We start from the raw sequence: 26664 nt of genomic DNA, 5'->3' as shown, positions 1-26664 counted from the left end.
ACTTACGCCGCAGCACACCTGCTTACTTAATCAGCTCATGTTTACTACAATTCATATTGCTACCAAAGCCGCTCACCTTACTTCGTATGACATTGCTGTGTTGCTATCGCATTCATTGCTTCGCCCTTAGGGCGAAACTGTGACATTTTTTTCCGACTAAAGTTTTCGCAAGAGCTTTCCAAAGGCTTCCCCGTCATAGGCCAACGTTCAACACTCTGCCGTATGAAGCTGGCAAGAATGAAATACTATGGAGAAGAAAAGTTCGTTCCTTGGATTCGTTGCTCCCATTTGGTGTTGGGACTATAGACGGGCTTTTTTGCTTTAGATCGTATTTTAATGGAAATATTTAGTCTAAATCTAAATTCTAAGTAAAATCTAAGTATAAATTAGACTAAATATATGGCTGTTCTGTATTGATTGCGTTTTATTGAAAAAAGTTAGTCCCACAGCAGCATTCCGGGCTGCTGTGGGACTAACTAAGCCTTAGTAACTTTTACAGCGAAGCTGTTATAGCCTCTAGTCGGTCGGGATTTTCCGTGGCCGCGTGCTCACACTAGAATCTGGGCCGAACCCAGACACAGTGCAAGGAAGCGGGAAGTGCACAGTGTGCTGCTTCTCGAACATACATCACATGACGTCATCAGGGGACATCCTCACTTGACGTTGACGTCATCGCATGACGCCACGTTTGACGTGATGACGTCATCGCTTGAGGTCATCAGGTGATATCATCACGTGACGATGCCGTTGTAACGTAACGTTACGTTTGACGTGATGTTGTAATCACGCGACCTTTGGCGTGATCACATCAGGCGACACTGCACGTGATGACGTAACCACGTTACGTCATCATGGGCTGATCCCGGAGACCATGCAAAGAAGCAGAAAGTGCACAGTGTGCTCCTTCACAAGGCATCACATGACGTCATCAGGCGGTATCGTCACCTGATGATGCTGTTATCACCTAACGTTACGTTTAACGGGATGACGTAATCACGTTTCGTCATCTTGTCAAACATGACGTCGCCACTTGGTCTCAAGGGTTTTGGTACCATCGGATGTTAACGCCGGATTTTTTGCTTCATGGGCCATATAATGATTTGGAATTTACGAGCGTATAAAGCTAGCGTATAAAGAATACGAGCGTATAAAGTGGTGGCGTGGAGCAGAGGTAGAACACTCGCCGCCTCTAATCTAAAGGTCGTAAGTTCGATTCCTCCTCCAGTCCTCTACACCGGCAAAAAAAGAATATCGCCGAGAGCTAGTGGGGCTATACTAGTCCAGATGCAACCAACTTAGGAAGGAACCCTAAGCTTCAACAAAATCGCTCCCTTACCAGAACAGGAATTGGCCTCCCTGGTGCAGTATTCCACCACTACCTCCCTCATGAGTCTTACAATGAACCCATGGCCCTTAGTCCCCAGCGGCTGCGGAGCACCTGACCAAGGCGGCGGTCAGACCTGCGACGCGGCAGAGGGTGCTAAGAATCTCTGGGTCTGGACAGGCAGCCACTGGAAACTGAACCTGGCAACATTCAACACGCGCACCCTATCGAGTGAGGCTAGCATAGCAGGGCTATTTGAAGAATTATCACGTATTTCCTGGGATATTATTGGCCTTAGTGAAGTGCGAAGAACTGGTGAAGCTTATACAGTGCTGACTAACGGCCACGTCCTCTACTACAGAGGTCTTCCAGGTAGGAGAGAATTCGGAGTAGGATTTCTAGTACATAAGGACATAGCGGGCAACATTGATGAATTCTACAGCATTAATAGGAGGGCCGCAGTCGTCATAATAAAGCTGCATAGGAGGTATAGAACCTCCAGTCACGATGAAGAAATAGAACAGTTTTATGAAGATGTTCAATTAGCAATACGAAAGGTGCAAATCAGTATACTGTTGTCATCGGCGACTTCAATGCAAAAGTGGGGAAAAGCAGACTGGCGAACAAGCAATTGGCAACTACGGCGTCGGTTCTAGAAACACTAGAGGAGAGATGTGGTAGAATTCGCGGAATGGAATTGGCTCCGAATAATGAATACCTTCTTCAGGAAGCGCAGCAACAAGAAGTGGACCTGCAAAAGCCCTAATGGAGAAACAAGGAATGAAATAAATTTCATGCTCTGTGCCGATACCAGCATACTGCAGGATGTAGAAGTGTTAGGTAGGGTAAAGTGCAGTGACCATAGGTTAGTCAGGTCTCGGATTTATTTCAATTTGAAGAGAGAAAGAATAAAATTAGTCAAGAAGAAAGAGGCCAACCTAGACGCAGTAAGGGTAAAAGCAGACAAATTCAGGCTGCTGCTCGCAAACAAATACGCAGCTTCAGAACAGAAAGATGAAGACAACATAGAGGTAATGAATGAAACCGCAACTAGGCTGATCTCAGAAGCAGCAATTGAAGTGGGAGGTAAGGCACCAAGGCAACCAGTAGGTAAGCTCTCCCAAGCAACAAAGGACCTATTAAAGAAACGGCAAAACATGAAAACGTGAAACTCGAGAGATCGGATCAGCTGAACTGTCGAAACTGATCAACAAGAAGAAAGTAAGGGATATCCAAAATTATAACCTGGAAAAGATTGAGGAAGCAGTAAAATATGGACGCAGCATGAAATCAGTGACAAGAACAAGTCACAGGCCAGCGCGGCACACGCATTACAATCACAGCGTAAGCTGGTGGAACGGCTCAAGACTAGCTCCAATTTGAGCACCACGCACAACAGGGTCTTCGCGGCAGTCTGTACGATCGATCTGTACGGCAGTCTGCATGAGAACGATCTGAACTGTCCGCCCGGCGTCGACGGCGAGCTGCGGGTTGTAATGCTCTCTGCACAGCAGTGTGCTGAGCCCGATCAAGCCTTACAACTGCAACTTACATGTCGGGCGCGCCGTGTTTGCAGGCACCTTAACTAGATGGCGCCACCATACTGGCGGAGGCTCGGCAGCTCGGGAGCGCGTTTATTGCGCGCCTCGTCTGAATCGCATATCGTCGTCTGCGCCTGCGGACGCTGCGTTTGCAGGCATCTTACCTAGATGGCGCCACCATACTGGCGGAGGATCGAGTTGTCTCCCCCTGCGTTTGCCTTATAGGGTATTTTCCGCGGCTCGATAGCAAGCGCTTGCGTGGCTCAGATGGCGTGGCCAGCGGCGCTGCCAGCTGCGGCGGTTGCTAGGCAACGGCTCAGCTCGCGGTGCAGCCACAGCGAAAGGGTGAGAATGCGGCCAGTGTAGCTCGCGCAACGATACCTCACCATGATGCACGGAGAGCTAAATTAGAAAGCGTCATTATCGCTGATTTTGGGTCAAGGTTTGAGTAATTATATGCAGAAACAATATAGCTAGTGACAGAAACTCAGAACACTTCAATAACCATCTTGCCCTGCTTTTCAGCGTATTTTACCGTCAGATATTCGGTGGCGTTACTGCAATGACCAAGGAGCATTTCTTGCGTGTAAATGGATATTCGAATATGTACTGGGGGTGGGGAGCTGAAGACGACGACATGTTTAAAAGGTGAGTGGTCTTGAATTAGTTGCGCTAAGTGAAGGGAACTTCAAAGCTTTCTATCCACCACTATATGTCGCCTTTGTTGTCGGGAAGTACTCGCTTTTTGTTTATTTTTGTTTATTTATTTCCTCAAATGCCTCTTGTTAAGACATTATATGAGGGAGTGGGTGGTTAATTGTAAACAAAAATAATAAGAGTCACGATGGTATGTTTTAAGCGAAGCTTTATAGGCTCACAAGTGTCGGTGGTGGTGGTGGTGGTGGTGGTGGTGGTGGTGGTGGTGTCACGCTGAAAAGTGGGCCGATCTTGGCGATTGTGCAGAAAGGGTCCAAGCTCAATGGCACATACCAGGGACAAAGAGAGAGAGCAAGAAAGAAAGAGAGAGTGGGAACGAAGAAAGAGAGAGAGATAGATAGAGAGAGATAGAAATAAATAAAGAGAAAGGTAAATAGAGAGAGAGAAAGAAAAAAGGATACATAGAGAGAGAGAAAGAAAGAAAGAAAGAAAGAAAGAAAGAAAGAAAGAAAGAAAGAAAGAAAGAAAGAAAGAAAGAAAGAAAGAAAGAAAGAAAGAAAGAAAGAAAGAAAGAAAGAAAGAAAGAAAGAAAGAAAGAAAGTCACTACAAATGTCAGATACACACACGACAAGCTTCGCTTACCCCCATTTTCTCGACAGGGGAAGGGCTGGTGATTTTTTTTTTTTTTTTTTGAGCTGCTTTCAACTGGTAGTCAACTTGTAACGTGTTTTATTGCGATTAGCATTATTTGCCCACTTCATGCGTTTTGAGCCTATCTAGCAATATATCTATCCAGCATCTTGCGCCAACCCAGTGGCCCCAGTTGTTTACCAGCTTGGTCGACTAGGTGTGTTCGGGGTCGTGATGTTGTCGTGGTCGTTCCATCGTCGTCATTTCGACTTCGTCATCTGTCTCGCGTCGTGCCGCCGCCGTCACGCCTACGCCGACCCAGTGGCCGAAGTTGTGTAATAGCTTGGGCCACGAGGTATGTGCGGGTCGTCGTGAAGCCGTCATGGTCGTCGTTATACTCCAGCTTCGTCATCCGACTCTCAACATGCCGCAGTCGTCACGCCATCTTCGTCATACAGGCTTCGTGGTACAGTCGTCGTCACGCGCATTTGTCGTCGTACACTTGTCTTTATCGTGTTACCCCCATACCATTGTCATGCCATTGTTTTCGCGGCGTTGTCGTCACGCATTCGTTGCCATGGTGCAGTCACGGTCATTCGATCGCCGTCGTTGTAAATTCGTCATCAGGCTCTTGTCCTGCCGTAAGCGTCACACGTTCGTCGTGGTAACACGGTCGTATTTGCCATCGTGGTCACGCTGTCACTTTACCATCGTCATCACTTCAGTAACTTTATCCTATATTGTCGTCGTGCCGTTGCCGCCATTTCGCTTTCGTTGATCCATCGCTATCAAGCCGTCTTAGTCATTCTATCGTAATTATGACGTCCTCATTTAATAAGAAATACGCGCCATTGTTAGAACAAGTTAAGGACCGCACAAAGAGCGATGGAAGAAGAGAGCGGTATGGATCAGAGAACAAACGGGGATAGCCGATATTCTAGTTGACATTAAGCGGAAGAAATGGAGCTGGGCAGGCCATGTAATGCGTAGGATGGATAACCGGTGGACCATTAGGGTTACAGAATGATACCAAGGGAAGGGAAGCGCAGTCGAGGTCGGCAGACAACCAGATGCGATGATGAAGTTAGGAAATTTGCAGGCGCAAGTTGGAATACGCTAGCGCAAGACAGGGGTAATTGGAGATCGCAGGGAGAGGCCTTCGTCCTGCAGTGGACATAAAATATAGGCTGATGATGATGATGATGATGATGATGATGATGATGATGATGATGATGATGATGACGACGACGACGACGACGACGCGCCATTGTCATGATATGCCGTCACTGTGTGGTCGTCAGACAGTCGCTATCTTACATCCGTTGTCATACCATCAGGTCGTGCCATCGTCGTAGCTCCATCTCTGTCATACGACTCCAGTCATGCCGCTCTACACTGCTCGAATGCTAATTGCATTACCGTCGGCAGTCATGGGTAGGTGTAATTTTTTTACCGATTTATTTATTTGATGACATTGGAAATGTTGGCAACATATGTCGCCAGCTTTTGCATTGACTGCATAATCAACATGCAGAAACTACATGAGAAAATGAATGAACGAAACGTATCTGCACAATATACAAGCAATGAGCATCAGCACGCTTGAAGCGATGCGCTACATACAAGGTCTGTCTCAAAAGTTCGGGCCATATGTTTAAAAATTTATTTCATAAGGTTTCAGATGCATCAATGTGGTCACCTTCAAAATACTCCCGATTGGACACAATACATTGCTTCTACCTTTTATTTCATTGCTGAAACCATCCTTGAAAGTCCTCTTCTGTTAAGTACTTCACCAGCGATGTCATTTCCCATTCAATTTTCGTCCCTCCCAGAAAAACCGCCCCTGAAGCACCCGTTTTCACTCGGCGAAAAAAAGTCACAGGAGGTAAACCCGGCGTGTAAGGAGGGTGTTCCAGCACATTAATGGAATTGCGTGCCAAAAAAAATCGCAGTTTCGCAGGCGAAGTATCGGTTGCGATAGCAAATTATTGGACAGCTATACCAAGTAAGGATAGTAGTGTAGAGGCCGTATAAAACTTGTAAACATAGGCATACTAACTAAATTAACGAGCAATGTGGTGTCTCGTGCGCACAAGCAAACATGAAGACATCTCACTCGATGACCGCGGAAACTCACTGTCAAAACGCTGGAGTGAATAAGTGCGGAAGCAGCAGCGAGCGAATTGGTGGCCAAGCCACCCTACGCTTGGCTACCCTGTTCCGGTTGGCTACCCTGCACGAGGGGAAGGAGTAGGGGAATAAAAAGAGAGTGGAAGGGGGAGAGAGAGAGAAATAGAGACGAGCACAAACAAACCGCGTAAACTATAAAGCGGTAGGGGGCGGTGTTTTAATAGTCTATCGTGAAGGCCCGCAGACCTTAGGATTCTTAGCAGCGTGAGTAAAGCCTTCAGAGCGGATGTTCTTTCGGAGCACTGACCTAAAGCTTTCAGTTCCGATAGTGAACGATTGTCCAATTGGTCCAGCACTCTGTACAGCACTTGTCTCTCGGCAATATAGCGCGGGCAGACACAGATAATGTGTGCGAGCGTCTCGTCGCAGCTGCGCATGTCGCACGTGGGGCTGTTGGCCATCCCAATAGGAAAGGCATCATCATCATCATCAGCCTATATTTATGTCCCCTGCAGGACGAAGGCCTCTCCCTGTAATGTCCAATTACCCCTGTCCTGCGCCAGCTGATTCCAACTTGTGCCTGTAAATTTCCTAACTTGATCACCCCACCTAGTTTTCTGCCATCCTAGACTGCGCTTCGCTTCTCTTGGTATCCATTCTGTAACTCTAATGGTCCACCGGTTATCCATCCTACGGATCGCATGCCTTGCCCAGCTCCATTTCTTCTTAATGTCAACTAAGCAACGCCTCGAGCAACGCCTCGAGCAACGTTTCTGCTCTGGCTGCCGGCAATGAGCTTCGTGAGCTCATCCGGGAGGTTGTTCGTGAAGAGATTCGCAACCTCCTTGTGACCCCGCAGGAGTCAGTCGGGGCTTCTGTAGCAGAGGTTGTGCGACAAGAAATCAGGTAGGCATTCTCGTTGCCCGAACCCCTACCGGACCAACGGTCTCTGAGCTACGCATCGGCTGTTCGTTGTCCTCCTCCAGCAGCAGCCTCATCACCAATGGCTCGTCCTTTCAACGAGCCGCCATCTCCGCCGTGCAATGCGCAGCCACTGACCGCGCAACCTAGTGTTCCTGTGGAATCATCGGCCTACTTCCCTCCGCAGGCAACTACAGCTTGGCCGCAGAGGACGCCCACAAGTCGACCACTTGTTCGCACGACGGACATGTGGCGCACCATCGACCGCCGTCCTTTGTGCTTTCATTGTGGAGAAGCCGGCCACGTTTACCGTTTTTGCCTGTATCGTGACCCCGGATACCAGAGCTTTCCACCCACCTTTCCTCGAGTTCGCTTCGAAAACAGGCGCTACAGTGACGATGTTGCTCCACAAGGACATCCTTTCACTCGTCGAACCCGCTCTCCGTCACCTGCACCGAGCTCTTCGCCGCAAGGTCGCAGTTACGACGATGTAGCCAGGGGCGGCAGGTCCCCTAGCCCTCGTCGGGGAAACTAACAGAAGCGACCTTTGGGGGGGATGTTGCCGACCGTGACGATCGAAATGCTTCAACACCCCCAACACTATCTGTGCAATATGCCTCTGCCGACCCCAAGGGAAGTCGTAAGTGCCGACCTCGCTGTTTTCATAGACGGACACCCAGTAACCGCGTTAGTAGATACTGGGGCCGATTTCTCAATAATTAGCCAGAAACTCTCCGATAGCCTTAATAAAGTCAAGACATCATGGACTGGTCCCCACATAAGAACGGCGGGAGGTCAACTGATGACCCCTACAGGCAAATGCACGGCCAGAATTGATATTGGTAGCTCGACGTTTGTTGCAACTTTCGTTATATTGCTGGAGTGCTGCAGAGACGTGATACTGGGAATGGATTTCCTGTACGAATACGGCGCTATTATAAACATTCCGGACAGGTCGGTCACGTTTTGGATGAACGCAGATTCGGTCTTTCCCTGTGACGATCAGCGACGTGAGCATTTACGTATCTTCGATGACGATGTGACCATCCCTCCGCACTCAAGCGCTCTTGTGCCTGTAAATGCGACTCGCCAAGGTGCTCCAACATGATCGCCGAACAAATTCCTGGTCTGCTGTTTAGTCATGGCGTATCAGTTGCAAGAGGTGTCGTTGACATCACTCGCGGTCAGACGGACGTCCTACTAACAAACTTTAGTCCTGAACGCCGGCATCTTGCAATAGGTATGACAGTCGCGTACGTGGAAGAGCTGAATGAGGTTACCGACTGCATGACTGGTGAACAAGACGATTCCCCCGGTCTGCCGGACGTGCCTCTATCCATTGATGTCGGCCCAAGTTTGCTACCTAAACAGAAAGAAAGACTCCTCGAGCTTATTGATGAGTTTCGGAACTGTTTCTCTTCGACGTCCAAAGTTGGCCAAACGCCACTGACCAAACATCCAATTATTACAGACGAAACAGCCAGACCCATACGGCAAAACCCATACCGAGTGGCAAGATGAGAACGCGAAGCGATAGAAAACCAGGTACGGAAAATGCTTCAAGATGACGTTATTCAGACGTCGAAAAGTCCTTGGGCATCGCCGGTAGTGTTAGTCAAAAAAAAAAGGATGGCAGCTTGCACTTCTGCGTCGACCAGTGGTGCACCGATGGGGGGAGGGGGTGGGGGTGTGACCTCCTGCCCCCCCCCCACGCGTCCAGCCCCACCAGGCCAACGTGTACAGTCAACCACAAAAGTTTGCGGACCACGCGAGCGCGTGCCAGACTGCCTATCCGCGCCACCTAGTTGTACGCCACCTAGCGGCGACAGGGGCGCTCTCCCGGATATGAGCCCTCTTGGTACTCGCCTGCCTGTTAATTTTTTATTCCCGTGCATGACATTGTTAGTTCGTTGTGTTGACGCAGAGCGCTGTCTGCGATAAGACCGCCACATATTTGGCTTGATAGCAGTATCGGAGCAATCACTGCAACCTTTGTCGACTGGTGTGCCAGTGGGTAGATAAGTTTCACGAAGCGCTGCGACGATTTTTTTACGCGACGTTTACTGGCGCACTTTGGTTGGCAGCATCTTGGTCCAATGAGTGTTGCTGCTTCTGCGTCTTGAGAGAAAGGGTAGGGAGGTGTTTCACTGTCATCAAAAATAAAGAAAAAGCGGATGCATAGAAAATTTTCTTTCACACAGGCGCATCTTCGCATCAGTCGCTGAAAACGTAGTAGACTTGCTTCAGGCCACGTGGTGATTGCCTATTTGGAAAGATGCCACTGCGTGTTCCACTTGACGAAAGAAGGCACATTGTGCGTTTATTTATAGAGGGAATACCTCAGCGCGAAATCTGCCGCCAAACCAACAGGAGCCGGACTGCCGTGAATAGGGTTAATCAAGCTTTCCGCGACGATGACAGATTCACAGATATGGAGCGCAGTGGGCGTCCAAGGGCCACGACTGAGGAAGAGGACCGCCTGATTACGGCCGCCATCGTGGCTGATCCTTTTCAAAGTGCAGAGGATATCCGAGAAGCGCTCTCGCTCACGGTATCGTCTGAGACTGTAAGAAGAAGGCTGAGTGAGCTTGGCCTGCAGTCTTTCGTAGCAGCACAGAAGCCCTGCCTCTCAGACAGCCAGCTACAAGAACGACTCATGTTCGCTACAGCAATGAAAGATTGGACAACAGAGAAATGGGGCGATGTCATCTTTAGCGACGAGTCAACTTTTTCCACGCGCTGGGACCAACGGAAGCGGGTTTGGCGTCCACTAAACTGCAGGTGTGTTTACAGTGTATTGGCAGTTAATTCACGAAGCTAGTTCTGCATCACAACATGTTTCACGTAAAATGAGCTTTTGGACATTACGAGATTTTTCTGTAGTGGTATTATGTTGAAAACATTAACGATTGTTTCATAGTACTACTTACTCTGAAGCTAATTAAAAGCTGCCAGTGGGTCTTTCAGTACTATCTAATGATGTTTGCACGTTTTCTATTGCAACTCTATAACAGCATTATAAAGTTCACACGCAAGAGGAATCACAACATTTTTAGACGTGCCGCTGGAACCCAATTGTATGCTATTTCTTGCAGATATCTGCCTAATTACACACAGAGTGTTCTATCCAGTGGACGGTGTTCCGTGAGCGTGTGGGGAGCAATCAGCAAAGATGGCCTTGGTCCCCTTGTGCGTCTGGAAGGGCCCTTCACTGCGTCACGGTACTGCGACGTCATCACTAGACACCTCGTTCCGTATGCGCTGGACGGTCCCTTCAGCGACGGCTGCTATTTTTTTCAACACGACCGCAGCCCGATCCATAAAGCACGTATCGTCCAGTCATTGCTAGAAGAACATGCTGTTTGCCAGCTTGAGTGGCCTCCATGTGGCGCCGACTTGAATCCCATAGAAAATGTCTGGGGCATGTTGAAGAAACGGCTGTCCACACGAGCCAACCGCGGCCGCACGGCCGATACGCTGTGGCAAGCGATCGCACAAGAATGGGAAAGCCTGCGCGGTCGACCGGAGATTACTGAATCTTTGTACGAGTCGATGCCCACACGCATCAATAAGGTGCTAGAAAACGGCGGACATTTCACTTCCTACTAGATCATTGAGAGACCTATGTTTCATGACACTTCTGTAAATGTCTTGTGAATAAATTCATCCCCTTCAGCACGAATTATGATGCACTGTCTGCAAATTCGTCAAATGCGCATGGCATCATTTCAAGACGCTCACTATTACATTCCAAGAAAGAAGACGAAGCAATGTGCTGCTTTGTGCGAGTTTCAGTAAAAAAAAAATTAATTAGCGTATAACTCATTATCTAATTATTCTGAAATCCGTCAGCTTCAATGCTTGCATAAAAAGAATAAACTATTAGGCCCGAAACGCATGCACACTTGCTTTTTCGGTTGTATTCGTGTCGACCGGAGAAAAAAAATACTCTTGACTTTGGTCTTGGAACGCGGCACGTCGAACGATTGTCTAACATGGTAGTGTCTCCAGCAAAGTGATCATCTGCAGCAATACGCAGGACAATGAAGTTAACTGACCGCTAGTTGTCCCATCAGGAAGCGGACACGAATGTGCACACTGAGTTTTAGGTCATTTGAAGAAACACGTGGCGTGGGACGCGCCTCCGAAGTTCGAGTCCCCAAACGAGGACGCCGTGTCGCAAAGGGTTATAAAAAGAGTCATCGCACCCGATTATTTCTTATTTTTCTAAATGTAACCACTATAGCAGCGCGGTGGTTCGGGCTTTGCGCAGCAAAACCTGGGCGCAGGCGATCAAATCCCGGCCGCTACTGTCACTTAGCGATGGCCTACTGACTAAGCATCTGTGTCCCATGGCTGCCTCACCGCTCACTCACGCACTCACGCAAAAAAAAAAAAACAAAAACAGCGTGGGCGAAAATAGAGCTGATAACAGGGAATACGCTGTCTGGTACTGATATTCTGTGTAGCCCTGGCTCGTCACCCCCCAGGCCCGTCTTCACGTAGCGTCCGAGACCCGCACCAGGTCCGCAAACGACTGTACCTTCAGTGCTCTGTTCTCATTGTCATTACTATTCAGGAGGTGGCTTGAGGTCGAATTTTCCTGATTAACAAAAACACTCTATCACTACACGCACTGTCTTGTATTTATTCATTCACTCTTACATTACTTTGAGTAAAACGCTGAAGAAATAAACATCGTCATCATCCTTGGTGTCATTATTATCATAATTATAAGGGTTTTTTTGCTGTTGGATTTCTCTGGCTAAAGCAAGGAAATTGCATATTATGCAAAGTGTTTGCTTCCCCCCTCCTGGCAGAGATCCTGGGTGCGCTACTGGCGTCGACTACCGCAAACTCAACCAGGTCACTAAGAAGGACGTTCACCTGCTACCCCGCATAGACGATTCTCTCGATAGACTACGGCATGGACGTTATTTCTTGTCAATGGATCTAAGAAGTGGCTATTGGCAAATAGAAGTACACGAAAGAGACTGCGAGAAAACAGCATTCGTGACACCTAATGGCCTCTATGAATTTAGGGTACTTCCCTTCGGCTTATGCTCCGCGCCGGTAACATTTCAGTGGCTAATGGACACCGTTCTATCAGGACTCAAGTGGTAAACGTGCTTAGTATATCTATACGATGTGATTGTATTCTCTGCGACATTTGACGAGCACTTGAGGCGACTACGTGCTGTTTTTCAAGCCATACGGTCCGCCGGTCTCACGCTTAAGCCGGAAAAATGCCATTTTGTCTTCGAAGAGCTTCTTTTTCTAGGCCATATGTTGTCAGTAATAAGGGGGTACGGCCTGATCCGGAAAAGATAGCTGCCGTTAAACATTTTCTTGTGCCATCCGACATAAAGGGAGTGAGACGATTTTTAGGTTTATGCGCATATTAGCGGCGTTTTATTCAGAACTTTTCACGCATTGCATCGCCGTTGACACGCCTCACCAGAGAAGACGTAGCATTCGTATGGGATGAAGATCAGCAGAAAGCATTCGACAAGCTACGGCAACGCCTTCAAAATCCACCGGTCCTGGGACACTTCGATGAAGACGCCCCGACAGCGGTTCACACCGATGCCAGCAATATCGCCTTAGGAGCTGTACTTGTACAGTGACAAGACGGCGCTGAAAAAGTAATAGCTTATGCAAGTAGAAGCCTTTCCCACGCAGAAGAAAATTATTCCACCACAGAAAAAGAGTGTCTTGCGGTGGTTTGGGCGGTGATCAAATTTCGCCCATGTTTGTACGGCCGCTCGTTTGATGTTGTCAGTGGCCACCACTCAATTTGCTGGCTGACGAACTTAAAGGACCCATCAGGACGATTGGCGCGCTGGAGCCTTAAACTTCAAGAGTTCGACATGACTATTGTGTACAAGTCGGGAAAGCGGCATACGGACACCGGCTGCCATTCTCGTGCCCCATTCGAACCTGCAAGTACAGAAGATGAAGACGCTACAGCGTTTGTTGCGGTTGTCAACACGACTACGCTTGCACAGCAGCAACGCGAAGACCCAGAATTGGAGCCCATTATTAGCTTCCTGGAGGGTCGCACTTCTACTCTGCCAAAACGTTTTGGAAGAGGACTTCCATCGCTTTGCTTACGCAACGACGTCCTCTATAAAGTGAACTTTTCTCCGAACGGCAGCGCCTACTTGCTCGTCGTCCCACCATCTCTCAGGAATGAAATATTCCAGGCATGCCATGATGAAGCAACATTCGGCCATTTGGGCTTCACACGAACGCTCTGCAGAGTGAAACAAAAGTATTACTGTCCAAGATTGACGGCGACCGTTCAACAGTACATCCGTACATGCCTTGATTACCAGCGGCGGAAAGTGCCAGCCGTCAAACCAGCAGGCTTCCTCCATCCTATCGAAGTACCCAGAACTCCATTTGCACAAGTCGGAATGGATCTGCTAGGCCCATTTCCAACTTCTGCTACGGGACACCGATGGATTATCGTAGCCACGGACTATCTCACGCGCTACGCCGAAACCAAAGCTCTGCCGCGGGGAACGGCCAGTGAAGCAGCTCGATTTTTTATAGAGAATGTCGTACTGAGACATGGCGCCCCCACAGTATTAATAACTGACAGAGGAACTGCATTCACAGCCGAGCTATTGGGCACAGTTTTAAGACTTAGTGGCACATCTCATCGGCAGGCAACGGCGTACCATCCGCAAACGAATGGACTCACGGAGCGCCTCATTAAGACACTTGCGGATATGCTTTGCATGTATGTTGATGTGGAGCATAAAAACTGGGACGAGATATTACCATATGTCACATTTGCATAAAATACGGCTCAGCAAGAGACAACGAGGATGACACCGTTCCGCCTTCTCCACAGTCGCGATGTCACAACCATGCTCGACGCAATGTTGCCGCATGAACATGGATGCGATGGCGTCGAAACTGATGCTGACTACATCACTCAGCGTGCTGAAGAAGCCCGACAACTTGCACGCATACGTATTCGTCGGCAGCAGGAGTACGATGCAGGGCGCTATAACCTTCACCCCCGAAGAGTCTCCTACGAGCCTGGAGAGAGTGTTTGGGTCTGGACTCCTGTTCGCCGTCGTGGCCTTTCAGAGAAACTACTGAGGCGGTACTTCGGTGCGTATAAAGTCATACGACGTCTCTCTGATGTCAACTATGAAGTCGTTTCCGATAGTCCACATTCCTCAAGGCGTCGACGGCATACACCGGAGATTGTGCACGTTGTCCAGATGAAGCCTTATTTGTCTGAATGAAATCACTGCAGCATACACGTGGACAGATCCTGGCGTCATCACGATAAAGCATCGGGACGATGCTTTCTTAGAAGGGAGGCAATGTCACGACTAAAGAAGACAATGAAGGGAGGGACACGAGCGCAAGCATCTCTCTCTCCGAAGAAGATAAAGTTGGCGCGGAACATTATTGTTGGGCCTTGAATATAGAGCCTGTGTTTGTTGTCGCACCACCGTCGTTCTGTGTGCCGTTCTTCGCATCTTGCGACAATATCGGCTATCCCCGTTTGTTCGCTGGTCCACGCCGCTCTCTTCCTGTCTCTCAACGTTAGGACTAACATGTTTCATTCCATCGCTCTTTGTGCGGTCCTTAACTTATTCTCGAGCTTCTTTGTTAACCTCCAAGTTTCTGCCCCGTATGTTAGCACCGGTAGAATGCAATGATTGTACACTTTCCTTTTCTATGGCAGTGGTAAGCTCCCAGTCAGGATTTGGCAATGCCTGCCATATGCACTCCTACCCAATTTTATTCTTCTGTAAATTTGTTTATCATGATAAGGGTCCCCTGTGAGTAGTTGACCTAGATAAACGTAGTCCTTTACAGACTCTAGAGGCTGACTGGCGATCCTGAATTCTTGTTTCCTTGCCAGGCTATTGAGCATTATGTTTGTCTTTGCATATTGATCTTAAACCCCACTCTTACACTTTCTCGGTTAAGGTCCTCAATCATTTGCTGTAATTCGTCTCCATTGTTGCTGAATAGGACAATGTCATCTGCAAACCGAAGGTTGCTGAGACATTCGCCGTGGATCCTCACTCCTAAGCATTCCCAGTCTAACAGCTTGAATACTTCTTCTAAGCATGCAGTGAATGGCATTGGAGAGATTGTGTCTCCTTACCTGACCCCTTTCTTAATAGGTAACTTTCTACTTTTCTTGTGGAGAACCAAGGTTGCTGTGCAATCCGTGTAGACATTTGCCAAGGTACTCACGTATGCCTCCTGTACCCCTTGATTACGCAGTGTCTCTATGACTTCTGGTATCTCTACTGAATCAAATGCTTTTTTTTCATAATCTATGAAAGCCATATAGAGAGGTTGATTGTACTCCGCAGATTTCTCTATTACCTGATTGATGACATGGGTATGATCCATCGTAGAATATCCCTTCCTACTGAAAGCAAGCTAATGGGTCTATAATTCTTCAATTCTTTAACGTCTCCATTCTTATGGATTAGTATAATGTTGGCGTTCTTCCAGCTTTCTGGTACACTTGAAGTTGTGAGGCATTGCGTATAAAGGGCCGCAAGTTTTTCAAGCATGATATCTCCCCCATCTTTGATTAAATCGACTGTTATTCCATCTTCTCCAGCAGCTTTTCCCCTGGTCATGACTTTCAAGGCCCTTCTAACTTCATCGCTAGTTATAGAAGGAGCCTCTGTATCCTGTTCATCACTACTTCGAATGAAAGTAGCGTGGCTGCTCTGGGGACTGTACAGGTCAGTACAGAATACTTCTGCTGCTTTTACTATATGTCATCGAAATTGCTGATTATATTACCATGCTTATCTTTCAGTGCATACATCCTGCCTTGCCCTATGCCAAGCTTTTTTCTTACTGATTTCATGCTGCGTCCATATTTTACTGCTTCCTCAATCTTTTCCACGTTATAATTTCGGATATCCCTTACTTTCTTTGTGTTGATCAGTTTTGACAGTTCAGCGAATTCTATCTGATCTCTCGAGTTTGTCACTTTCATGTTTTGCCGTTTCTTTATTAGGTCTTTTGTTACTTGGGAGAGTTACCTACTGGTTGCCTTGGTGCCTTACTTCCCACTTCAATTGCTGCTTCTGTGATCAGCCTAGTTACGGTTTCATTCATTGCCTCTATTTTGTCTTCATCTTCCTGTTCTGAAGCTGCACATTTGTTTGCGAGCACCAGCCTGAATTTGTCTGCTTTTACCCTTACTGCGTCTAGGTTGGCCTGTTTCCTCATGACTAACTTCATTCTTTCTCTCTTCAAATTGAGAGAAATCATAGACCTCACTAACCTATGGTCACTGCACTTTACCCTACCTAACACTTCTAAATCCTGCACTATGCTAGGATCGGCAGAGAGTATGAAATCTATTTCATTCCTTGTTTCTCCACCAAGGCTTTTCCAGGTCCACTTCCTGTTGCTGTGCTTCCCGAAGAAGGTATTCATTATTCGGAGCCTGTTCCTTTCCGCGAATTCTACCAACATCTCTCCTCTAGTGTTCTTAGAATCGATGCCGTAGTTGCCAATTGCGTGCTCAGGAAAGTATACGAGTTCGTAAATTCAACGCCTAGCCACAGACGGTACAGCATGGTCTGTTCACGTCATGGTAACCCAGGCGGTAGATGCATCCGTATATCCGGAGACAACAAACACAAACGACACATAGTGAAAGCGTTCGAGTCCTACAGGGGCAAAATAAATTCACGGGACATCAATCGCAGCCCAACCACAGCGTCTGTTCGCGAAAGTGGAATCAAGACACGTTGACCACTTTCACGTGCAGACCGGGCGGCTTCGTCGGCGTGGTCATTCCCGCTGATGTTGCAATGTCCTGGAAGCCATTGAAAGACTATGCTGTGTCCCTTGTCATGGCTGCGATGATTTATCTCTCGTATTTCTGAGGCCAGTTCACTGGGTCCGTGGCGCATTGGGCTTTGTATGCACTGAAGGGCTGCCTTGGAATCACTAAAAAGTGTCCATTGTTGCGGCGGTTTCTGATTAATGAAATAAAGTGCAGCACGGATTGCCGCAAGTTCTGCACCCGTCGAGGTGGTAACAAATGAAGTTTTTAACTTGATTTCTTCACATTTTGCCGGGATGATGACTGCAGCAGGAACGAAAGTTCGCACTGGATGACGGAAAATTCCAACTTTCACGTGTGACGGCAAGCTTCCTCCCTTGAAGGTTATCTTCCCAGAACGTGATTCTCCTAGGCGGCGGACTTCAATAATATTTACATCTGCTGTGGCAGGTGTGACCAAAATAGGCAGGTCGTTGTCGTTGATTTACTCATCGACATCATAAATCACACCTGATGAAGTACCGCTGTCATGTGGTATTCTGTTGCGAACACTTATCGTGTCCAGAACTTTGACTGTGCTCAAGATATCCAGCGCTGCTCTGTTCTTGACATCGAGCGCGAGAATATTCTTACAAGTAGTTATTCTCACATCCGTAATCTCACTCGGAACATGAGCCTCTAGCGTGACAGATATTGATTGCCTGTTTAGGCGATTTAAATCGTCGGTCGGCGTCTCCGAAAAGAAGAGGATGGTATGAACCGTGTAAGTGTTCTTTGCCGTCGCCGTCGTCCTTCTTGAAGACGATGAAGCAGTGACGATTCTCTTCTTTCCTATTTGCCTTACAACTGTCAAGTAGTCACTGTCATCCGACACATCTTCTGAAGCAGAGTAGTACAGCATGGTGTCCTCGTTGCCTGTGTCGCTCATGAGGTGGTTGCGCTTCCTCGGAGCGCTTGACGCTGTGACCTCTGTCTCATCCGGACGCCTAGCTGACTCCACTTTCATCGCCGAAGGTCTCGGGAGCGGCGCCTCCCGAAAACACGCAAAAATACTCGTAAAATGACAGTAGTAGAAAATGGGGTTCCACACAAGAGACACTTCTTCGCCGTCGTCCCCGAACAAAAATCCTGGGAACGTGCCTGGTTTTTAAGTAGATAAGATCATGATGGAGCAGCATAATTAACGCACAACGGAAACCATGCGTACAACGAAAAACTGTCACTTGAGCGCAAATTTATATGTACAGGCTAACAAGTTGAGCTGATTGTTGCACTTTGTAGAGTGCAGCGCAAATGCGTGGTCAGGAGGCACTCTGAACCGCTCATACATTGCTTGTGACAGACTTCCAAAAAGGCCATCTAAAGATGCAGAATGCCGCAGCCATCGGGGCATTTTCTTGTAAAGCCCCCAGTTGGTTTACTAGCAGAGCACGCAGCTAATATTTGGCCCTACTGAACAGCAGCTAAACCTGCACGGAACATAAACGTAAAGGCGAACGCACGCGTAAGACAGCCAATGCGTCCTGTGATGTGCAAATGTCGTTGGAGTGAGTGCATTTTCTTGAAGCCTGGACAGTTTTGTACGGTTTCCAATGGGCCGTCGTAGTCAAACCAATATGTGCTAACAAGGCGAGGTGATGGATCCGGGAATATATCTGACTCCCACCAACGTAGCAGAATCTTGGAGCGCCGTGCACAGAATAAACAAATTGAATGGGGAACAAACAGATTAGTATTTATACATTACGCTTTGATGGCGAATATTCGTGCGTTAGTTGCCAAATTAAGCATGCAGTTAACTATTAACCCTTTGCAAGCGTCAGAGTTCACCTTCACTACTAAAAATGTGTTTTTCTGTACCAGGTTGAGCTTCGAGGGTTTGATGATTTACAGGAGGTCCCCTGACGTGGCGAGATACACTTCCCTTTTGCATGTCCACACCACCATTACCAACAATAGAAGGTAAGCATCTTTCAGAAGTCTCTTGCATGTGGTAAAAAAACGCAACAGGATACAGCAGCGAGCAGGCAGCAGCAGGTGTGTTACAATAGGTGCGTGGCTTCCGGACTAACCCTACACTGTTTAAGAACAACGGTGCGACAAGAAATGCGATCTTGCGTCACTTCAAAACGTAGCTGCTTTGCAGTACACGTAAACTTGCTTGTAAAACAGTATTGAGACAAAGGCAATTAATACGTATGTGAGAAAAAACGTGCATACAACCCAATATTTGTTTTACTTTGCGTAAGATACGCCCACTCGGAGTGTTTTTTTTTTATAGTTATACAGCGGTAACCATTCCTGTGTTCAGATAGGTGGTGACTAGTATCATCAACATCATCAGCCTATTTTTATGTCCACTGCAGGACGAAGTCCCTGCAGGGACATTTATGTCCCTGCGATCTCCAGCTACCTCTGTCTTGCGCTAGCTGATTCCAATTTCTACCTGCAAATTTCCTCATTTCATCACTCACCTAGTTTTCTGCCGTGCTCGACTGCGCTTCCCTTCTCTTGGCACCCAATCTGTAACTCTAATGGAGCTTCTTTGTTAACTTCCAATTTTCTGTCCCATATGTTAGCACCGATAGAATGCAATGATTGTTCTCTTTTCTTTAAAATAGCGCAGACACTTTTACCTTTAATTATTTAAAATGCATGAAACATTTATAGAAGCAATGGGAATATAGGTAGAGCACACCAGTGCTAGCCATGGTGCATGAACCAGGAAACTGAAGCCTGATGCACTGAAATCTAAACGTTCTAGACTAAGAAGTACGTTACAGTTTATTACTCGAAAAGAAGCTCAAGACCACTGCGAGCACCGGGCTGTAAGTCTAATTTGTCGATGACTCGCGGTCAGTGGCGTAGTAACGAAGGAGCGTGGGAGGGGCAGGTGCCAGTTGAGGGGGATGTCATATATGCCTGAAGACCCCCCTCTTTCCGCCGGCTGGACTGGGCGTAAATGGTAAAGAATGCTCCGGTAAGTAGCAGTCCGAGCTCATGTACCCGATGTACCAGATGTGTGGTGCCGCAGAATTGTCGGCTGCGGCTTTATCAACGTCCTACGTAATAATTACACGAATGTGCGGTCTAAGCAATTTCATTCACTAAGTGGTCGCGCATGCTCGGAGCATGCGGACGTCGCTAAACATACAGTCTGGCGATGTGGCTCTTGGCTGCCTCTTCCGTTCAGTCCACGCTGCGAAGACGAACACAAACAGCAGCAACAGAAGATCTACCTGTGGGCGCTGAACGAGCGCGCCCGGCACTCGCGTTTACAGCGAAGCTTGCCTCGAGAGCGACGGTGCAAAGTTAACTATTACGGCCTTCGACAGACGCGAACGGGATTCTCGGGATCGTCTTCGGACTCGGTGCGGCCGAAGAGTTAGGCTGTAGTCGCGGGCGCCGCGAGAGAGATGTTCGGCTCGCACCGGTCATTACGATTTAGCGTAAGACGCTCAATGTCCCACCATGGTTTGTGTGTCGTCAGTATGTATACAGAGTTCCATTTATCAGTTGTGTATCCTATGGATTAGTTTTGTATCAGTTTTGCGGTGTTGAATAAGAACACTGTCTCCATGTCCTAGCTAACCGTCTCTTTATCATTTTGTTGTTGTTGTGTGACTTCATGTCACAAATACAGTGTCTTGCTAAAGCTGCACGGAATTTTATTTAAAAAAAGGTGAATTTTGTAAGGATATTTCTCGATAGTTTTTATCAGGTTATGTGCATGTCTTTGTCACCAATAGGAACTCGGTATCGTGCAAAATATGGCAGATAATTGATAAGGACATCTTTTGATGGAGCAAAATAGGCAAGAGATGCTGTTGTCAGCCAAAATAATTTCCCATTCTGCACTTGTGCTGACGCTCCAGTGCATTCTACTCCGATGACGGGGCATCTATTATCGGCTGTATGGAGCATGCAATAGACACAGACGTAAACACTAAGTATTTCATAAATAGGATCCCCGGGTTTACATCACTTTTATTTCTAAACCGCTGCCTCGTCCGCGCTAATTTTTTGCACACATGCAGCATCTTACAGCGAGGTTAACTTAATACCACATCTTCGGGCACTACCAGTTTAGTCCACAATGATTCCGAATGATGCGTGTGCCTGTGGGACGCCACTCTAAACATATTGACCCTTTTCGCGGAGCAGTTTGTTCTAGAGAAACGAGATGGCGCTTACGGCGGTGCGCCATACGTTGCCTCAGCGACAGCGCACGAAAACGAAACTATTACCGCTTCTACCTTGCTTCTGTGCGAGCAGCTTTCGGAAATGCAACTGAATTTTCGCTAACGCACTCTGCTCCATTCATGCTGGTTTGAATAATGTGGATCGAAGACGCGTGCAGTAGTTGGCTGCAAAAATAGCGACTGGCATATTAAGAAATGCAATGAATATGTGGGGCCAAGTTCGCGGACCACTGCTGCAACTGTCCGTACGTGTTACCGGCACTTTGAGATGTACGGTTTTCCTCTAGGATACACAAATTTGCTCATCCGCCAGCGTTGTATCGCTAACCTTCAATGATAGGGCTTCAGCCCCGGTACGTTGGCAAGAGTGAGTACCGCTCGTTAAACAATGATAAAGGGAGTAGCGCCGCTTCCTGTCATAGTAGGTTTCGCGCACAGTATCTACACCCATCTACCCCAACCGGCACGGAAACTTTACGCCCACTCTTTCGCCAATGTGTCAAGAATAAGTGAATGGGCGCACACTTGAATATATGTGCAGTTTATACACACAATAAATGACGGACTACACCGATAGCGCACGAATGGTCGAAGCTAAATGTTTCGTGACGGTCCACGAGAGTAAGCGAGTTACCAGCAATAATACATCTTTGCTACAAGGTATTACAGTGTACAGAATAGCAACGTTTCAAGCCTTAAGTGCAGCAACAACAAATCTAACGAAACTGAGCACAACCGCGAGTGATTAGGCAGAAAATAATCAGATATAGTGACCTCACCGACGAACTTTACTGAGTCAAAAATATGAGCTGCTTCAAAATAATTTGCCAAATAAAGAACGAAGCGCAAAACACACTAATCCTGATCCATTTCATGAGCGGAAAGTTTGAAATTCATATTTAGCCCCGCTATAGAGCAAGCACCATATGTGCTGCTCGCGCCGTTTGGACGTAGCTTAATCAGCTCCGAAAGCGCTTTTGCATGTTCTCTGAAGCTGTGGGCGAAGCTTCGTGTCGTCCACTCAATCACTGTCTACGATATCTGCCGAAACAGAGGTTTGCTAAGCCGCACCGGCGTCATACACATCCATTGTAAACACGGAGGCAACGGAGGCAGTTGAGGCAAGCAATGGACGGGTCACCACGTGATCAAACATGGCAGCGCCCACGGGATCGCCACGAAAAGGGTCAATAGATTCTACTGCAACGGATTGGTGGTGCCATCTATGAAGACTGCGGCGAAAACATGGTATTCACCGTAGCCATGGCAGATGGCACCATCGTTCAGTTGCAGTGAAATCGACATGCAGACACACTGACCAAACTGGTAAACGATGCCCGCAAATGCGATATTAAACTGACCCCGCTGTAAATGCTGCATCTGTGCGATATTTGAGCGGAAATCGGCCAACGGTTTAGAACAGGCACACCTCGTGCCCCTATTTACGCATTCATTATATGCATACATGAAGACGTTGGCACGCAACTGGTTTCTTACTCTTGCAGCTTGGAGCTTCTCGAAGCATGGGACAAACGGGACAAGACAGATGGTCTCAACAGCCTGGTCTACGAGAGGCTACACATATCCTTCGAGAAATTGTACACATGGTTAAAGGTCGACCTGAAAGAAGGAAACTAAAGCTCGAGTGCCACTGAATGCCAAATGAATACCAAATGGCCTTCCCCGTGACATAACAGCCATCACGTGTTCATCAACCTTTGCGGACAACTTAACTGCATATTGTTTATCATGAAGATCATTCTCTGTAACCTTTATTTGTAAACCCACCCCTTATATAATACCCCCCTAACCGGGGTCTAAGGTAATAAAATGAAGTGAAGTGAAAATCTAAATGCACCCATCAGCAGACTTAAATAATCCGGTCCTGTATGTTTTACGTGAGGGGTCTTTTGCGTTTATGCGATAATTTCAGGGACTGTTTCATCCCTCAAACGAATGTCGGCCAACGCACTTGATAAGCCCCCCCCCCCCCCCCTTCCTGCTTAATACGTTTATAGACTGCTACGTCCCCTAAGAAGAACCTTGCAGTCCTTCTGGAAAATATGTAAAACCCTTCAGTGCCCCCTGAAGAACTTCTACAAATTCCTAAGCAAACTTCGGCTCCCACTGAATCTTAAGAAGCGTGTACCTTGCGAGCAACAGGAGACACTCGCTGGTGCGACGTTATTTTGTTAGTTGGCTTCTCGAACTCTTCACCTTCCCAGGTAACACTTGAGGCCGCGTGCACGAACACGAACGCCGCAGGCACTACGCATCAGCATGTTATGTGCGGGGCAAGTTGCGCTAGGCGGGATACCGTCGGTGTTCTTTAGCCCAATTGTTCGCACAATACAATTTATGCAAACACTGCTGCCTCGTGATCTTCGGAAGGGCTTCGCAGAACTTTTGAAAAGTGGAGACAACCATGTTGCCACGTCCAGAGTTTCAGGATACTATTCGACAAAGCTAAATAGTTCTCCAGCGATGTGAAAAAGCACGTGGCGAGCTGTAAAAGATGCGCTCGGAACCAATTACAATCCATTCGCAATTTGGACATGCAAGGCACGCCTGGTTAGAGCCCTCCATGAGGCCGCATTTCCTGAGTTATCCTCTGCTCCTACCACATTTTTTTTTTCTCGCGCATTTGCTTCGTCTGCGCGCGGTTCTCGCATAAAGCACGTGCACATGTTATGCGTATGCCGATGTGACGAAGGTAGACGCTACCGCAGCCCGGCCGGCTGCTGTCCATGGTATATATAGGGCTCAGCGTTTTTCGGCTGAAGCCGAAAAATAATCGACAAAGGGTACATTGATTTCTGGCAAAGGCGGAGGCACGAGAACCACGGTGGAAATCCTGCTGCCACGTAGAAGGTGGTGACCACGAGGCGGTGTGTTGTGTTTCCCTTTGTGACAGTGCACACCACGTCGTCCTCTTGTCATGCCTTTCAAGTTGACCCGCCCTTTAAGCATCTTCATCCTGGGGGTTAGGTTAGTGTACTTCAGTGCGTAATATTTCCGTACCACGGCAACACACTGGCGGACTTACACAGGTTTAGTATGTAGAATTTTGTTATATATTTTGCCAAGTTTATGCTTTCTTGCCGAAATTTTTGACGTGAAGCATGGCTAGATTAGAGCACTGCACGGGCCCATTTTTTCAGCCCGGGCCCGGCCCGGGCCCGTTTTTACGTTGGGCTGCCCGCCCGAGCCCGATCAAAACATTTATGGCGAGACCCGGGCCCGGCCCGGGCCCGGAAATAATCTACGTTACCCGCCCGGCCCGGCCCGCCACCCCTTTACCTTAGGCCCGAGCCCGGCCCGAGCCCGACTCGAAACCGGCCCGAACCCGGCCCGAGAACGAAAAATAATGTTTTTCAGAGTTGAGACGCCCGAGAATAACTCGCTGCACGTTATATGCACACCACCAGAAAGCCCGAGCCCGGCCCGGGCCCGGATCAAAAAGCACACGCCGTGCCCGAGTCCGGCCCGAGCCCGTGAAAAAACTGTTCTACCTGGCCTGGCCCGGCCCACGGGCCGGGCCGGGCCCGGTCTTTCGGGTAAGCCCGAGCCAGTCAAATTCATAATGATGCGAGTCTTATTTTTGTAGTGAATGCGAACATTCTTTTCATGGTGCTTTGTGCTCAGGAATGAGTGGGCAAGCTTTGCTGAAGTGTGTTGGAATATGTTTGTCATGTTAGTGATGCAAATATAGCCTACGAATGTTCTTTATCCTTTTTTCGATGCATCTATAAGATACTTTTTTATGTCAGATGAAAATCACATATTCTTAGAAACTGGGTGTAACGCGCGAGGTCCTGAAAAAAAAATTATAGGAAAGATAGATTATTCTGAAAACTTATGCGAACACGGGATGAAAGGAATCTTATTTCTTTCAAACGTTTCCGCAATGCCATAAGTAAAAAGGTAAAAAAATCGAAACAATTACATTCGAATTTTCGCTCCACGTTCGAAAAAAATAGACTTTTGCTTTGTGAGAAATAATTTTTTTTTTCGTTTGACGAAATGAACAGGCTGAACCGGTGCGCGAAATTTTTCACGATGGAAAAATAATTACAGGGGAAGCAATGGCAATGCTCTTAACAATTATTGTGTTTATTGATGTTTTAACGATTGTTCCGCGTTGTATTACCACACTCTGGGCCTATAGGAAACGAAGGTACATTTTAAATGAACGGAATACTTGAAGAGGAAGTCTGTTCAGCGTTTTCTTATTCTCAAGGACAGCAGGAGCTGTGATGCCGAGGATCTTCATATCAAACCAGTTAAATGTTCCATTGATAAGATAAGTATAAGGCCTTAACGCTTACATTCTACCTTTGTATTTCAACTGGCACTTTCTCTTTGAAAATACAAGTGGCGCGCGTAATAATAGTGTATAAGAAAGGAGATAGGCTAGACGCTTCGAGCCATCGACCAGTGTTTGTTCTTCCCGTATTTTCCAAAGGCCTCGAAAAGATTATTTTTAGTCGTCCACTTACTTTATTCGAAATCTATATTATCAGCAAATCACAATATGGTTTCCGAACCCGCCGTAGTTGCTTAGTGGCTATGGTGTTGGGCTGCTATAAGCACGACGTCGCGAGATCAAATCCCGGCCACGGCGGCCGCATTTTCGATGGGGGAGAAATGTGAATACACCAGAGTACTTAGATTTAGGTGCACATTAAAGAACCCCAGGTGGACCAAATTATTCCGGTGTGCCCCACTACGACGTGCCTCATAATCAGATGGTGGTTATGGCACGTAAAACCCCGTTATTTAATGGTTGCCGAAAGAATATATCTACAAAGCTGGCCCTTTTAGACCAAACGGAATGCGTTATACGGTGTTGCGACTAGGGGTAGTGTAGTCCAGGAACCGTCCCGCCATAGGGGCGAGTATGCCCGGCAGTAGCGGCGAAAGAAAAAGTTTATGTACATATTGAAGGAAGTAGTCAGATTCCAGTCAGAGTTCCCTTAGCCAGTTCCCTCAGGTCCCTTATAGTTCCCTACGCAATGGATGACCTTGTTGCGGCCAATCAGAGGGGTCGCGCCTCTCACAGCGCTCCACGCGTGGTCGCACCACGTGCCTTGCTGGACTCCGCCTCTGATGTGCAACCTTCAAACCCGCCTACGAGGCAATCGGGGCAACAGGGGTCCACGCTGTTTCCACGGGAGTCGTCGGCCTTGGCTCCTTGCCGCAATTGGACTCTCCGTGACGGTCAGCTTGTCAGGAGACTGGCCTCGGCGGTCGTTAGCGCTTCCACAGAATGCGGTGGGCGTTGTCACATGGAAGGGAGCTTATTTGCTTACCTGTCAATTTTCAGCGTCGGGCCCTGTCGCCGTCTAGGCGCGCGCTGGTGATGGGGTAGCCTCGTGGGAAGCATCCAAAGAATGCGCATTGCCGTTTTCAGATGCAGCAATAACAACTAGATAAAAACAGAATATGTTGCT

The 26664-nt window shown here is 47.7% G+C and overlaps 1 protein-coding gene across 1 annotated transcript in view; it reads left to right on the top strand.

The window, feature by feature from the left end:
- Positions 1–23048, top strand: part of LOC119449094 (beta-1,4-N-acetylgalactosaminyltransferase bre-4) — a 97768-nt gene extending 74720 nt beyond the window's left edge. Inside the window, exons 5-7 of the mRNA XM_037712284.2 lie at positions 3391–3513; positions 18873–18971; positions 22717–23048. Coding sequence (XP_037568212.2) covers positions 3391–3513; positions 18873–18971; positions 22717–22849 — 355 coding nt within the window. The 3' untranslated portion in view covers positions 22850–23048. The remainder of the gene's footprint in view (positions 1–3390; positions 3514–18872; positions 18972–22716) is intronic.
- Positions 23049–26664: the final 3616 nt, after the last annotated feature.

This window comes from Dermacentor silvarum, chromosome 4 (assembly GCF_013339745.2).
Source record: "Dermacentor silvarum isolate Dsil-2018 chromosome 4, BIME_Dsil_1.4, whole genome shotgun sequence".
Taxonomy (NCBI): Eukaryota; Metazoa; Arthropoda; class Arachnida; order Ixodida; family Ixodidae; genus Dermacentor; species Dermacentor silvarum.
The sequence above is the reverse complement of the archived record's forward strand: the minus strand, read 5'-3'. Positions and strand labels throughout refer to the sequence as shown.